Source organism: Homarus americanus, unplaced genomic scaffold (genome assembly GCF_018991925.1).
Source record: "Homarus americanus isolate GMGI-L3 unplaced genomic scaffold, GMGI_Hamer_2.0 scaffold6317, whole genome shotgun sequence".
Taxonomy (NCBI): Eukaryota; Metazoa; Arthropoda; class Malacostraca; order Decapoda; family Nephropidae; genus Homarus; species Homarus americanus.
In genome coordinates this window covers 11419470-11435189 of record NW_024730668.1, presented here as the reverse complement: position 1 = coordinate 11435189, position 15720 = coordinate 11419470, and the positions used below count along the sequence as shown (strand labels likewise).

At 40.3% G+C, this 15720-nt stretch overlaps 1 protein-coding gene across 1 annotated transcript in view; it reads left to right on the top strand.

The window, feature by feature from the left end:
* Positions 1–15720, top strand: part of LOC121867235 (macrophage mannose receptor 1-like) — a 259604-nt gene that overhangs the window by 215179 nt on the left and 28705 nt on the right. Inside the window, exons 13-15 of the mRNA XM_042367087.1 lie at positions 3019–3123; positions 3485–3643; positions 10523–10705. Coding sequence (XP_042223021.1) covers positions 3019–3123; positions 3485–3643; positions 10523–10705 — 447 coding nt within the window. The remainder of the gene's footprint in view (positions 1–3018; positions 3124–3484; positions 3644–10522; positions 10706–15720) is intronic.

Genomic DNA, 15720 nt, shown 5'->3' with positions numbered 1-15720 from the left:
GCAACAACATTACTGTGTGCAACAACATTATTGTGTCCAACAACATTATTTTATGCAACAATATTATTGTGTCCAACAACATTATTGTGTGCAACAACATTATTGTGTCCAACAACATTATTGTGTGCAACAACATTAATGTGTGCAATAACATTATTGTGTGCAACAACTTTACTGTGTGGAACACCATTATTGTGTCCAACAGCATTGTGTGCAACAACATTATTGTGTCCAACACCATTATTGTGTGCAACAACATTATTGTGTGCAACCACATTATTGTGTGCAACAACATTACTGTGTGCAACAACATTATTGTGTCCAACAACATAATGGTGTCCAACAACATTGTTATGTCCTACAACATTATTGTGTCCAACAACATTTTTGTGTCCAACAACATTATTGCGTCCAACATTATTGTGTGCAACAACATTATTGTGTGCAACAACATTACTGTGTGCAACAACATTATTGTGTGCAACAACTTTACTGTGTGCAATGCCATTATTGTGTCCAACAACATTATTGTCCAACAGCATTGTGTGCAACAACATTATTGTGTATCAACAACATTACTATGTGCAACAACATTATTGTGCGCAACAACATAATTGTGTCCAACAACATTATTGTGTGCAACAACATTATTGTGTCCAACAACATTATTGTGTCCAACAACATTATTATGTTCTACAACATTATTGTGTCCAACAATATTATTGTGTCCAACAACATTATTGTGTGGAACAATATTATTGTGTCCAACAACATTATTGTGTGTAACAACATTATTGTGTCTAACAACATTATTGTGTCCAACAACATTATTGTGTGCAACACCATTATTGTGTGCAACAACATTACTGTGTGCAACAACATTATTGTGTCCAACAACATTATTGTCCAATAGGATTGTGTGCAACAACATTATTGTGTCCAACACCATTATTGTGTGCAACAACATTATTGTGTGCAACAACATTATTGTGTGCAACAACATTACTGTGTGCAAAAAACATTATTGTGTCCAACAACCTTATGGTGTCCAACAACATTATTATGTCCTACAACATTATTGTGTCCAACAACATTTTTGTGTCCATTAACATTATTGTGTCCAACAACATTATTGTGTCCAACAACATTATTGTGTCCAACAACATATTGTGTGCAGTGTGCAACAACATTACTGTGTGCAACAACATTATTGTGTGGAACAATAATATTTTACAACATGGTAATAAACAAAAACCTTACTGGAAAGAATCCCATTCTTCTATTACGCTACAATACAGAGAAGACCACCTTTTATATGTAGCATTATAGAGTTGGAAAGAACCTGGGGTTCTTTTCATCTCACTGTGATATTATATTCCTTAATAACAATATAATATTAATAAGTTCCTTACAACTTTGAACAGTAATTCCCAAGTGAAGACTATTGCACCTGACGCAATAACACTAAGATAAACCTCGCTCTTCTCTAATACTGAGAAGACCCATACATATCTGTAACATTGTAATACTGTGAATGCCACCATCTCTCTGTATCCTTGTACTGTAATTATGAGAGGGCATCCATGCTTTAACTTGCATTCTACTACAAGACAGGGAAGAGATCCACCTGTCCGTAATGCTGTAAGGCTGCAATCAATCTTGTAATATTGTCTTTATAAGGCTTTCACTCCTTTGATTACTATAGTATAATACAATTAAGAATTCCCTATGTCTTTGTAACACTGTAATTCTGAGAAAAACACTCCTCAATACTGTGATCCCAAAAGGAAGACCCACTCTTATGTGATAATTCAAGTTTGAAAACCTCCTTCCTTTGCATTATAGAAGTACTAGAAATATCCACATCCCCCCTATTACATTGTAACCCATGAAATAATCCCATCCGTCTATAACACCTCCATACTAAAACAACTCTACCTCTGTAACACACAAATGCTTCCAAAAACTCACAACTCTGTAACTCTTTGATTTCGGGATGACTCCCCCTCTTCGCCTGTAACTATGTACTATTTTGAAACCTTCTAACATGCTGTAACAATGTAAAATTAAAAACCTTTATCCCTTATGTAACACAGCAATACTGGCAAAACTCCCTAACACTGTATAAAAAAAAATCCACATACCTCTGTAGTACTGTGATGCTGAGAAGACATCCACATCTCTGTAACAATGTAATACTCTGAAGAAACCCACACCTCTGTAACACTGTAATACTCAGAAGACACCCACACTTCTGAAACATTGTAATTCTGAGGAAATATCCACTTATATAATACTGTAATACTGAGGAGATACCCACCGATCTGTAGAACTTCAATAGTGAGAAAAATATCCTACTTTTACATCGCACTGTAATATTTAGTAAATTGTACCGGACAGATAAAAAACAAACAAACGGAATAACTCCTATCCGCTCGGCACCTGGACACAGAATGGTTGAGGAAGGGGCGGTGTAAGAAGTAAGGTAAAGTTTAATGATGGCAATTGCGAATTATTTTTTATTGGGTTGAGAACATGTGCTGGAGTACTTTTATACTGTACAGTATATGTTTACTTTTGCTAAAATTAAAAATAGCCTCTTTAATATTTACTCAGTGAATTTTGGTCTATTTCACTGTGACTTCTCTTAATATTATGATTCAAGTTCACACATTCTGTAAACCTCTGGGATTTTGCAAATTTTAGTTGAAGGTTATTTAAAACTGTTCCAAGATTGCAGAAAGGCCGGCAACACAGTTATTTTATCAAGAGTTAATACTATTATACTTTTCAACATTCAATTTTAAGGTTATGTTCTGTTATAATATTTATTTATAGAGATATTTTTTTTTTTACTATATGTTACTGCAAAGCGAAGTATTGACTGTCTGATATAACCTCTCAAATTATTATTGTCCATGTCTAACATATAATCTTTAAGTTCTTATAATTCTTCCTCCTTAACTATAAGTTTCTGATACAAAATGCGAGATTTTTTATTTTTTATTTTTGCTACAGACCACCAGCGGAGCGAAAGTTGGGTTGGCTTAAATGACCGCTTAAATGAGGGCACTTATGTTTGGAGCGACGGTTCCAAATTAACCATCACCAACTGGAATAATGGTAAGACATAGCGTTCAAAATTACTGGAAGACTTGATAAGATCCTCTCTTATGTAGATTCGAGAGATACTAAAGGATTGTTCTTTTGTCTTTGAGTTTGGGGAACGTTGTCTGTTTCATTGTATGCATCACAATATGTCACAGTGAGAGAGACCTCGCCACATTTACACTTGTTATTATTAATATCATTAATTAATCTGTCAAGTGATTAGATTTGTGTTTTAATGCTTTCTCCCAAGAATGTTGAGAGGTCTTCCATTAGTTAAATAATTGTATAGATATCTTATATCATCCAAAAGTCGAAGCTTGATTATCTGTTGGTTATCTGTTAGGGTAACAATTTTGAATATTATCTTTTTTAGGAGAGCCTTCCGGTACCGGAGAGAACTGTGTTCAAATAAAAGCAGACACAGGCAAGTGGAATGATAATTCCTGCGACCAGAAACTGACCTTTAGCTGCAAGAAGAAGGCGTCAATCACACCCATTGATGTAAAGACCACCACCATTCCCACACAGGATCGTGAGTATCCTTAACACAGATAAAAATAGAGATGAGACCGGTGGTAGAAGCGGTACCGTTCTTGCCTCGCAAGCGAGATGTCACGGGTTCGATTCCCGGGCCGGGGGAAGTTGTTTGGACTTACTTCCTAGCCCCCTATTAGTCCCTGTTCACCTAGCAGTAAAGTAGGTACCTGTTGTAAGTCGAAAGTTGCGAATTCGTATTCAGGGAGCTTCCAATAACTTGATGACATTAAACCACTGACTCTTCAGGCTTCTACGCCCTTGACTCTTCAGGCTTCTACGCCCTTAACTCGTGAGGCATAAAGGCAAGCATGGACTTAGCATGCTTCCCTGTTGGGCGCTGTAAACGCTTTTGCGCTTCACCTTACACAAGGATGTAGGGGGGTGCCCAATAAAAAAAAAATAGGTTTCCTATGCCACCCAACTATTTTTGCGTTCATCTCAATCCAGCGTAGATACCAGTAGTAACCTTCGACCAAACCTTGTTTACCTTGGCCAATCAGATTCAGTGGAATTGGCCCAAGAGCTACAGGGAAGACATGCTTGTGGCGATGTATATTAGTCTCACATAGAGTTGGCAGCCATTTAGATGCTGGAAGACTAATTGCAAGGAAGTGGTTGGGATCATGCATTAGTGCAATCCGAGATCGCAACGCCAGGGACAGCTGATTCGTTATTGCGAGCAACCCACATCGCTCGGACAAGACGAGCACACCAGGTCACATGTGACCTGTACATCTTACAAAGACGAGCATATAACCGAGGCTGTCGGATGCGTTCAGCTGAGACAAGGGATGCAGAATACTTTCAAGACTGGTGCCATAAAAGAACTTATGAACACCTTCAGTTTCAGTATTAGGTAACCGTGCTAGAAGTTGAGCTTCTGGAACTCGTTTATACGTGCGTTCATTATGGCAAGCATCATTCACCATGTATTTCGACGCCCTGGCTGAGCTGGTCCTCTGGACCGCACCAACTATGCCAGGTGAATCCCGGTTCACCTGATGAACATGGCTGAACTTTCAACAAAGCACCCAGATGTGGCCACAGAATTAATGGCTGGCAGCTTCAAAGTTCAGAAGACGAGCAAGGTGCTGGTTTCCTGCAAATACAGGGAGGATTGTGTGAAGCAATGTACTTGCAAAAAGGCTGAGCTTTCATGCACGTCCTTGTGTGTGTGCGCGTGTGTGTGTGTGTGTGTGTGTGTGCAGCCACACACAGGGTGGTGAAATGCGTCTCGACTGGTAGCATTATGTTAGTGTTATTATGCAAGCACTGATGGCTCCCTCTTGCTTTCAGATGCCGCCGCTGGCTAACCCTCGTGGCAAACAGGGAAGCAATTTACATAAGTCTTCCCCTACCAATACACAGCCTCCTCACCATCAAGACTCCTGGTGTGCCTCCTCGTGGCAACACCCGGTAACTGGGTGCCTCGTGGGCCCAGGCTAGATCAGCAGGGGATCTTGGAGTATCAGTGGGCCCCAGAGGGATGGCGCTTAGGCCCACTGGCATGTGAACACAACTTGGAGCCTACCAACCACCGCCCCGCTGCCTTGCGGATTAACCTTGTTAGGTATAACGCTACTGGAGTAAACCCCGAACGAAAAATCTGCTGTGGAGCCCCCGCCCCCCCCCCCCCACTCCCTATCAGGCAGACTTGCTTACAGAGCTCCAACAAGACCCCAACGGCGGTGCGGGCGGAAGAGGTGACCACCATGGAAACCCAACGACTATACCGGCGGACGAAGGCAATGCCTGATGGACAGGCTACTAAGGCGAAACCCAGCAAACTGGGCTATCGGCAGTCCATTGCGACTCTCCTTCTCCCCAGTCGTTGCAACACTTGCACCACTGAATCAGGAAAAGGGAGAGCCAAGATGTGTGGTTGCAGCCTGCGCTTCTGCCTCACCACATAAATCAACTCACGTGCAGCCATTTTCCAGGTCATCATACCTCTAATCATCTTCGAAACCCCTATACCCCCAAAAGTCCTATGGCAACGGACAAGTGGTGACGGGGTCAAGCAGAGAAGACTGCCGGGAGTCTCTAGTCACAACTCTGCACTTGGGCGGCACAGATAATATGGTCGTTTATGCACTGGAATTTAGGCAGCAATGCAATCCGGTCCTGTCTGTGTGATTGAGCAGCCCTATCGGGGAGCCACTCTGCTCACCCCACAGGGTAGGGGGCTAGAAAAGGTGCCCTAAACATAGCCTGCCTAAAAACCCAACCTGACTGGGCAACCGCACCTAGTAAGGTCATTCTTATGCGGTCGAAAACACACAACCAAAATTACAGATCCAAACAAAAACAAACCATACAACCTCTTATGGTCACTGCAAGGAATGTCAGGACCCTTCTGGATACTGACACAAATGCGCGTCCTGAAAGAAGAATTGCCCTCGTGGCCATCAGTGAGTCCCGGCTCCGAGATGAAGGCCAACTCACAGAACGGGGGTCTGGCTACACCTTCTTCTGAAAGGATGAGCCTGCTGCGGAGAGAAACAGTATTTATGGAGTTGACTTTGCCATCCACTAACGCATCCTGCACAGGCTAACTGAAATGCCAATTATTAGTATTTTTTTATTTTTTTTTTACGGGGAATAGCCCACCCGGGCACAGGTCATCGACCCACAACGGGGCCTAGGGGGTCAGAAAACCATCTTTTTAAAGTGAGACATTGTATGAGTATGGAAATAAAGAGGAGAGTAGAGCATTCCACAGTTTGGCTGTGTGAGGAAAGAAGGATGTACTATAACGGGTAATTCTAGTGTGACCGACAGCCACAGAAAAACTGTGGGCACCTCGGGCAAGACGAGTGTTACAAGCCCACGGCCTTGTCGGCGATACACAGGATACCAAATCCACAGAACATTGCCCGTTAAAGTACCCGTAAAAGAGAGAGTGAAGCAACATTACTGCGAAGAGAAAGGGAAGAAAGATTATCAACGAAAGGAGGAGAGTCAATAAGACGAAATGCCTTTGATTCCACCCTAACTAACAGTTGGACAGAAGAAGAGCCACCCCAGATATGAGAGCAGTACTCCAAGTTAGGATGAATGAATCTCTTTTAAACTTGAAGCAACTGCTCAGGAGTGAAGTAGATACGGCATATGTACAGCATTCCCAGCTTTCTGGGAGGCAGCTTTAGCAATGTTGTGGACGTGTGGTTTCCATGACATATTAGAGGAAATGATGAGACCTAGCATATCTATTTTAGAAATTGGCAGAATGATTGCGTCCTGAAATGTGATTGGTAGGAGATTATCTAATTTGGAAAGTGTAATTTTTAAATTCTGTGTTTTATTACTATTGAATTTAACCAAGTTTCTACCTCCCCATTCGGAGATGATGCGCATATCGTAGATGAAATGATATCAGCTCTAGAAACAGATCTAATTTGAGAATTAAGGAGGAAGGGAAACGTGTGAAGAAGAGTGGAGAGTAGAATCATCAATTTATTTCATAAAATAACCAAAACGTTTGAATAACGTTATGTATAGTTGTGTGCTATTCCAAGGTGCCTAGAGTGTATAAATTACCCCGTTTTATGATGTCTGTTTTTTCTTCACTTCTTGTGGATGTTTTATGCATGGTAAAGATTAGGAAATAATCCAAGACCTTGCTTTACAGTTTATTATATTGCTTTCAGCGTGTTATTCAACCTATGATTTACCACAGAATGACAGGTGGCGGTGACTCTGCTATGTTTGGTTAGTTGACTGATGAAGCCCCAAGGATATCAGGCAGCAAGGAATTTCATCACTGTATCCGCCTCTGATTTTAGAAGGTCAAGGTTAAAAAAATAGTTAATATAGCAGAACTTCCTTTGTTAAAATAGCCTACTACACCACACATATTGTATTTCACACTATACCTCGTACTGCATTCCACATAGTATAATTCACACTGCTACGGCCAACATGGCGTAGTTCACACTACTACATCCCACATAGTGTAGCTCACATTATTACACCGCAGATAGTGTAGTTTACACTGCCACAACCCAAACAGTTTAGTTCATTCTACTACACCTCACATAGTGTCGTTCACTCTACTATACCCTAGATAGTGTAGTTCACACTTCTACACCCCACATAGTGTAATTCACACTACTATAGCTCACATAGTGTAGTTCACACTGTTACACCTCACACAGTATACTTCACACAGATACAGCCACATATTGTAGTCACACCCTATTCGTGTAGTTCACACTACTACACCTTACATAGTGTAGTTCACACTACCACAGCCCACATAGTGTAGTTCACACTACCACAGCCCACATAGTGTAGTTCACACTGCTACACCTCACACAGTGTAGTTCACACTAATACACCCCACACAGTGTAGTTCACACTAATACACCCCACACACTGTAGTTCACACCAATACACCCCACAGTGTAGTTCACACCAATACACTCACAGTGTAGTTTACATTGGTACACCCCACATAGTGTAGTACACACTGCTTCACCCCATATAGTGTACAGTAGTTCACACTACTACACCCCACAGCGTAGTTTACACTGTTACACTCCACATAGTTTAGTTCACATTGCTATACCCCACACAGTGTAGTTCACATCTATACACCCCACATAGTGTAGTTCACACCAATACACCCCACACAGGGTAGTTCACACTGCTACACCCACACATTGGCGTTCACACCAATACACCCCACATGCTGTAGTGTAATTCACACTGCTGCACCCCACATGGTGTAGTTCACACTGCTACACCCCACATAGTGTAGTTCAATCTCCTACACCCACATAGTGTAGTTCACACTGCTACACCCCACATGATGTAGTTCACGAATACACCCACATAGTGTAATTCACACTACTACGTGCACGTAGTGTACAGTAGTTCACACTACCACAGGCCACATAGTGTAGTTCACACTATTACAATCCACATAGTGTAGTTTACACTACTGCAATCCACATAGTGTAGGTTACACTCTCCACTCCTCATATTGTCGTTCACACTACTACACCACACATAATATAGTTCACACTACTAAACCCCCTAGTGAAGTCTACATGACTACACCCCTCATAGTGAAGTTTACACGACTACACCCCTCATAGTGAAGTTTACACGACTACACCCCTCATAGTGAAGTTTACACTACTACACCCCCCATAGTGAAGTTTACACGACTACACCCCTCATAGTGAATTTTTCACCAATTCACCACACAAATTCTAGGTAACACCACTTCACAACACATAGTCTAGGTCACACTACTTTATCACACATAGTCTAGGTCACATCACTTCACCACACAAAGTCAAGGTCACACCACTTCACAACACATAGTCTAGGTTACACCACTTCACCACACAAAGTCTAGGTCACACCGTTTCACACAAAGTCTAGGTCACACTACTTTATCACACAAAGTCTAGGTCACACTACTTTATCACACAAAGTCTAAGTCACACTACTTATTCACACAAAGTCTAGGACACACCTTCGCCACACAAAGTATAGGTCACACCACTTCACCACACATAGTCTAGGTCACACCACTTCACCACACAAAGTCAAGGTCACACCACTTCACAACACATAGTCTAGGTTACACCACTTCACCACACAAAGTCTTGGTCCCACCACTTCACCACACATAGTCTAGGTCACACCACTTCACCAGACATAGTATAGCTCACACCACTTCACCACACATACTCTAGGTCACACTACTTCACCACACATAGTCTAGGTCACACCGTTTCACACAAAGTCTAGGTCACACTACTTATTCACACAAAGTCTAGGACACACCTTCGCCACACAAAGTATAGGTCACACCACTTCACCACACATAGTCTACGACACACCACTTCACCACACAAAGTCTTGGTCCCACCACTTCACCACACATAGTCTAGGTCACACCACTTCACAACACATAGTCTAGGTTACACCACTTCACCACACAAAGTCTTGGTCCCACCACTTCACCACACATAGTCTAGTTCACACCACTTCACCACACATAGTCTAGCTCACACCACTTCACCACACATAGTCTAGGTCACACTACTTCACCACACATAGTCTAGGTCACACCACTTCACCACACATAGTCTAGGTCACACCACTTCACCACACATAGTTTAGGCCACACCACTTCACCACACATAGTCTAGGTCACACCACTTCACCACACATAGTCTAGGTCACACCACTTCACCACACATAGTCTAGGTCACACCACTTCACCACACATAGTCTAGCTCATACCACTTCACCACCCATAGTCTAGGTCACACTACTTCATCACACATAGTCTAGGTCACACTACTTCATCACACATAGTCTAGGTCACAACACGTCACCACACATAGTCTAGGTCACACCACTTCACCACACATAGTCTAGGTCACACTACTTCACCACACATAGTCTAGGTCACATCACTTCACCACACACAGTCTAGGTCACACCACTTCACCTTATTTCAGTTAATGCTTGGTTTAGAATTTTAGATATTGTTTTTTATTATGTAGATATTTTTGGGTAGTTTTTAATGTCAATTATTTGTAAATGTATTGTTTCATTGTGGCTGGAATGGTTATTTATTAGATATTACCATATTATTTAGAGATGGATGCTGGGATGAAGAAAGGAAGACCCAAGAAAGAGATGGGGGAAATGACGAGATGAACACCCAGATAGCAGCCATGTACAGTAATATCAGTGGGCGGAGAGAGTGACATTAACTGATTCTTGGGATGGATGTGAGTTGATGGATGATACTGGGTTTAATGAGGTGACCTGTGCCCGGGTGAGCTAATCCCCGTAAAAAAAAAAAGATGACTTAAAGAGAGAGTTATATTACCATCTTCCACAGCCACAGCATGCGGGTGGGACTGGACGGAGAATCCAGAAACAGGGGAATGTTACCGTCTGGAGCTACAGGAGCTGACGTTTTCGGACGCCCGCTCGGTGTGTCAAGAACTCCCCTATGACAGCGACCAGTCTTCCCCTGATGTCGTCTCACTATACTCTTCAGAGGAACAAACATATATTTACAGTGAGTCATTCACTGATCTGCTATGTTGCGTGTTCATTGAGGCAGTTAGCTAGACCAATTATGAGAACTCACACATGTATTATTAACCTGATTCGTATGGTAGTACTTGACTGTTGTACAAGTAGCTAATTCACTTATGGGGGTCCTTGAGTGTTATGCAAGAAACTAGTTCACTTATAGGTGTTCTTGACTGTTGTCCAAGTAGCTAATTCACTTTTATCGATCACTGACTTATACAATTAACTAATTCACTTATGGTGGTGCTTGACTGTTTTCACAAATAGATAATTTACTTTTGTGGGTCTTGACTGTTATACAGTTAAGTAATTCACTTATGGCTGTCCTTGACTGTTATAGAATTAACTATTTCACTTCTGATGGTACTTGACTGCTGTACGAGTAGCTAAGTCACTTATGGTAGTTCTTGATTATTGTACAAGAAGTTAAGTGTTTTGCTACTCTTTGCTATGAATTTTAAATGCATTAATTTCTAAGAATCAATAAATCAGTGTTTTAATGTTAGATTTTCTTCTCTACGCATCGCACATAAAATACCGGATGTGTTGTATATATATATATATATATATATATATATATATATATATATATATTTCATTAGCCCATAAAGCACGTGAACTTCTACATGTAATCAACAACCTCACCCCGCCAGGACTCGAACCCACGATCTTATGTGTGTGACCGGAGAACGTTACCTCTAGACCACTAGGACACTTAAAGCAGTCCTAGACTTTGTTATATTTCACACAAAGCCTGTTCATCGAGCTTATGGCTCAGTGAACCTCCAAATTGGGTACTACCTGTGCCTCTTAGGTGATCAGAGTAACGTTTTACCAAATCCGGCTTCGAAACACAAGGTTCCATATATATTTCATTAGCCCATAAAGCACACAGACTTCTACATATAATCAACAACCTCACCCTGCCAGGACTCGAACCCACGATCTTATGAGTGTGACCGGTTAATGTTACCTCGAGACCACCAGGACACTAAAAGCAGTCCTAGACTTTGTTATATTTCACATAAAGCCTGTTTATTGAGCTTATGGCGCCGTGTTTCGAAGCTGGATTTGGTAAAACGTTACACTGATCACCTAAGAGGCATGGGTAGTACCCAATTTGGAGATTCACGGCTTGGGAACTTCGTGTTTTCTTTTTCCTTGTGGTTATCAGCATATATCTGGATCACGCGCACCTACAGTGACTTACTTGCATATATATATATATATATATATATATATATATATATATATATATATATATATATATATATATATATATATATATATATATATATATATATATATATATATATATATATATATATAAATACAGTACAGTCAACCCTCGCTTTACACGGTCCCACATTCCGCGTTTCCACGTTTACGCGGTACCCTGCCGAAACCGGAATGCTCACATTCCTCGGTGCGTGTACCCCTTTACGCGGAGAGCGGCTGGCGAGTCACGCCATTTTTGGATCCAAACCTCCCGCCATCTCTCCCGCCCTCTCCCGCCATCCACCATGTTGTGTAAGCGGCGCGAGCAGGGTGCCCACAAGGTCGCCCAGTCATCAAAACATTACCGAGTTCTTCACCCGCCACCCACCAAAAGCCGGCCCAAGTCAGTGATAGTGATAATGATAGTGAGGATATGGACTTATATGGACTTTGAGGGGTTTGACAAAGAGGCCCTGCAAGCCTCTGTGGTGGATAGTGATACAATTGATACAAGTGATACAGGTGAGGGCCAATAATCTGCCCTCTGCCTCGGAACCAACCCCCCATCCCCGTGTGCCCAGCCATCTTTTCTACTAATGTAAGTGTTAAAAAACCTAATATTATTGATATTTCTCTTAATTATTAATTTTGTGTGCATACCATCATTAAATTAAGAAGTTATTTTTACTACAACATAGGTATTGTGTCTGAAAAAGTGGAGTTTGGGGGTCGGCCTGGTCTCTATTTCAATTAATCCCATATGTTATGTTGTTCACTTTACGCGTTTCTCACTTTAAGAGGGCCGCCGTGGGTTGAATTAACCACGTAAAGTGAGGGTTCACTGTGTATATATATATATATATATATATTTCATTAGCCCAATAAAGCACGCGGACTTCTACATACAATCAACACCTCAACCTGCCAGGATTCGAACCCACGGCCCACAAGCCTATGACTGTGACCGGGGAACGCTAACCACTGGACCACCAGGATACTAAAAGCAGTCCTAGACTTTGTTATATTACACACAAAGCCTGTTCAACGAGCTTATGGCGCCGTGAACCTCTAATGGGGACCACCCGTATCACGTAGGTGGTCAGAGTAACGTTTTACCAAATCCGGCTTCGAAACACGAGGATCCATATATATTTCATTAGCCCAATAAAGCACGCGGACTTCTACATACAATCAACACCTCAACCCGCCAGGATTCGAACCCACGGCCCACAAGCCTATGACTGTGACCGGGGAACGCTAACAAAGACTAGGACTGCTTATTGTATCCTGGTGGTCCAGTGGTTAGCGTTCCCCGGTCACAGTCATAGGCTTGTGGGCCGTGGGTTCGAATCCTGGCGGGTTGAGGTGTTGATTGTATGTAGAAGTCCGCGTGCTTTATTGGGCTAATGAAATATATACGGATCCTCGTGTTTCGAAGCCGGATTTGGTAAAACGTTACTCTGACCACCTACGTGATACGGGTGGTCTCCATTAGAGGTTCACGGCGCCATAAGCTAGTTGAACAGGCTTTGTGTGAAATATAACAAAGTCTAAGACTGCTTTTAGTATCCTGGTGGTCCAGTGGTTAGCATTCCCCGGTCACAGTCATAGGCTTGTGGGCCGTGGGTTCGAATCCTGGCGGGTTGAGATGTTGATTATATATATATATATATATATATATGTGTGTGTTAACACATTCATTATGCATAAATAGATTAGATGCTATAATATTCATATTAGTAATTTAATTACACGCTAAAATTTAGTAGGTATTGCCCATGCCAATATAATTATTGTTATCTCTGATATGAACAAATAAAGTATTGGACTCCTGACCTGTCCGACCACTATATTTATGCTGTTTAAGTCTAGCTACGAGATCGTTGCCCGTCTACCCAAAGTAAACATATTACACTCTTTGCATGGCACCTTGTAAATGCAACCATATGAAATGTTTGGAAATTCATAGATATGATTTCTTTACAGTAGAAGAATTACTGAAAGCTACATTTACATATCGGTTTTGAATTGATGAGGACCTTCAGATAAATTTTCATTGAATGACTAAACTAAGAGATTCTTTGTCCCATGAAGTTAGTGTAGAATCAATTTTAAAATATAATTTCTTTGTCATATTAGAACATTTATCTATAAAAGATCTACGGTACATTAAATTCTTGCCAATGTTATAAATATGCTCCAGACAGTTTATGCGTAAACACCGATGAAATTACTGACATGTTGACTCTGTCATGGCGGGTAAAATGATAATGAATATAGGAACCCATTTTGGTAGGTTTCCTATACATACTGAACTTTAATGTGGTACCTGCTCTGTAGATCAAATAATCTAAGAATGACAATTTACAATAACTTTTTTTACTCCACAGCTGAGTTATTAAATAGTGGTATAAATGCTTCTAAATTCTCACTACATGGGTAAAGACAAATAACAACATCTACATATCTGAATCAAACTGCAAATGATAAATTTACTAAATAATCTCTTCTCAAAAATACCTACAGGTATATACAAATTGTTCAACACTAGTGAGAGAGGACTACCCATCGCCATACAAAACTTTTTGGGCATAAAATTCTACATTAAATTTAAATATACAATCATTGATACAAAGTTTAACAACGTCGATAAAGAAAAATGTTTTAAAAAAGCAAGAAAATATCTTCCGGGGAATCTGTGAAGAACTCAAACAAATCATCAACTGGGACTTTTGTAAACAGCGATGTTACATCAATACTAACCATTTAAAATCATAATTAATGTGTAAGCTATTAAGTTTCTCAACTTCATCCGCATTATTCTTAATATCAGAATTTGATATGTTGCCAACTAAAGGGTTAAATAAGTACACTAACCATTTAGACAGTTCATTTTTATGTGATTTAACGGGAATGAGGGCCACTGCCCCACGGACAACTGTCCCTGTAAAAAACAGTAAATATCAGTACAGGCAATTGTCCCATGGGGGCAGGTGTCCAGGGGGCAGTTAGTTGTCTTAGAACCATTGAACCCAACTGAACTAATTAATAATAGCTCTTGCTGGGTAACTTGGTTTGTGAGTTTTGGTAAGGCCATGCACTATGGCAGAGAAGGGGACAGTGAGAATACTGTTTCATGAAATAATCTTCACTTTTTAACAAAATCTTAATCTTTTAATTGAGGATTTAAATGTGTTAAGGGGATTATTTCTGAGTCACTTTCAGAGCGGTAATCATCTTTATTCAAAATCATTACTGTAATGACTTTATCTGCTTTAGTTACATTATATATCGTAAGGATTTGGATTTCTTTGATAAATATTTTCGGAAAACTTAGGATATATGACTTAGACGTTACTAAAGCATACACCAGGAGTGGCGAACCTTTTTGAGAGCGTGTACTCAAATTGGCGATAATTTTCCGAAAAAAAATTCTCGCGTGCCCGTGGGAATTTTGAACAGCAGATTATTATTATTATTATTATTATTATTATTATTATTATTATTATTATTATTATTATTATTATTATAACTATTATTATTATTGTTATGGTTATTGTTATTGTTATTGTTATTATTATTGTTATTATTATTATTATTATTATTATTATTATTATTATTATTATTATTATTATTATTATTATTATTATTATTATTATTATTAGTAGTAGTAGTAGTAGTAGTAGTAGTAGTAATAGTAGTAGTAGTAGTAGTAGTAGTAGTAGTAGTGGAGTCAAGCATCGTTGGAACTACCTGATGCATCTCATCCTGAGATCCCAC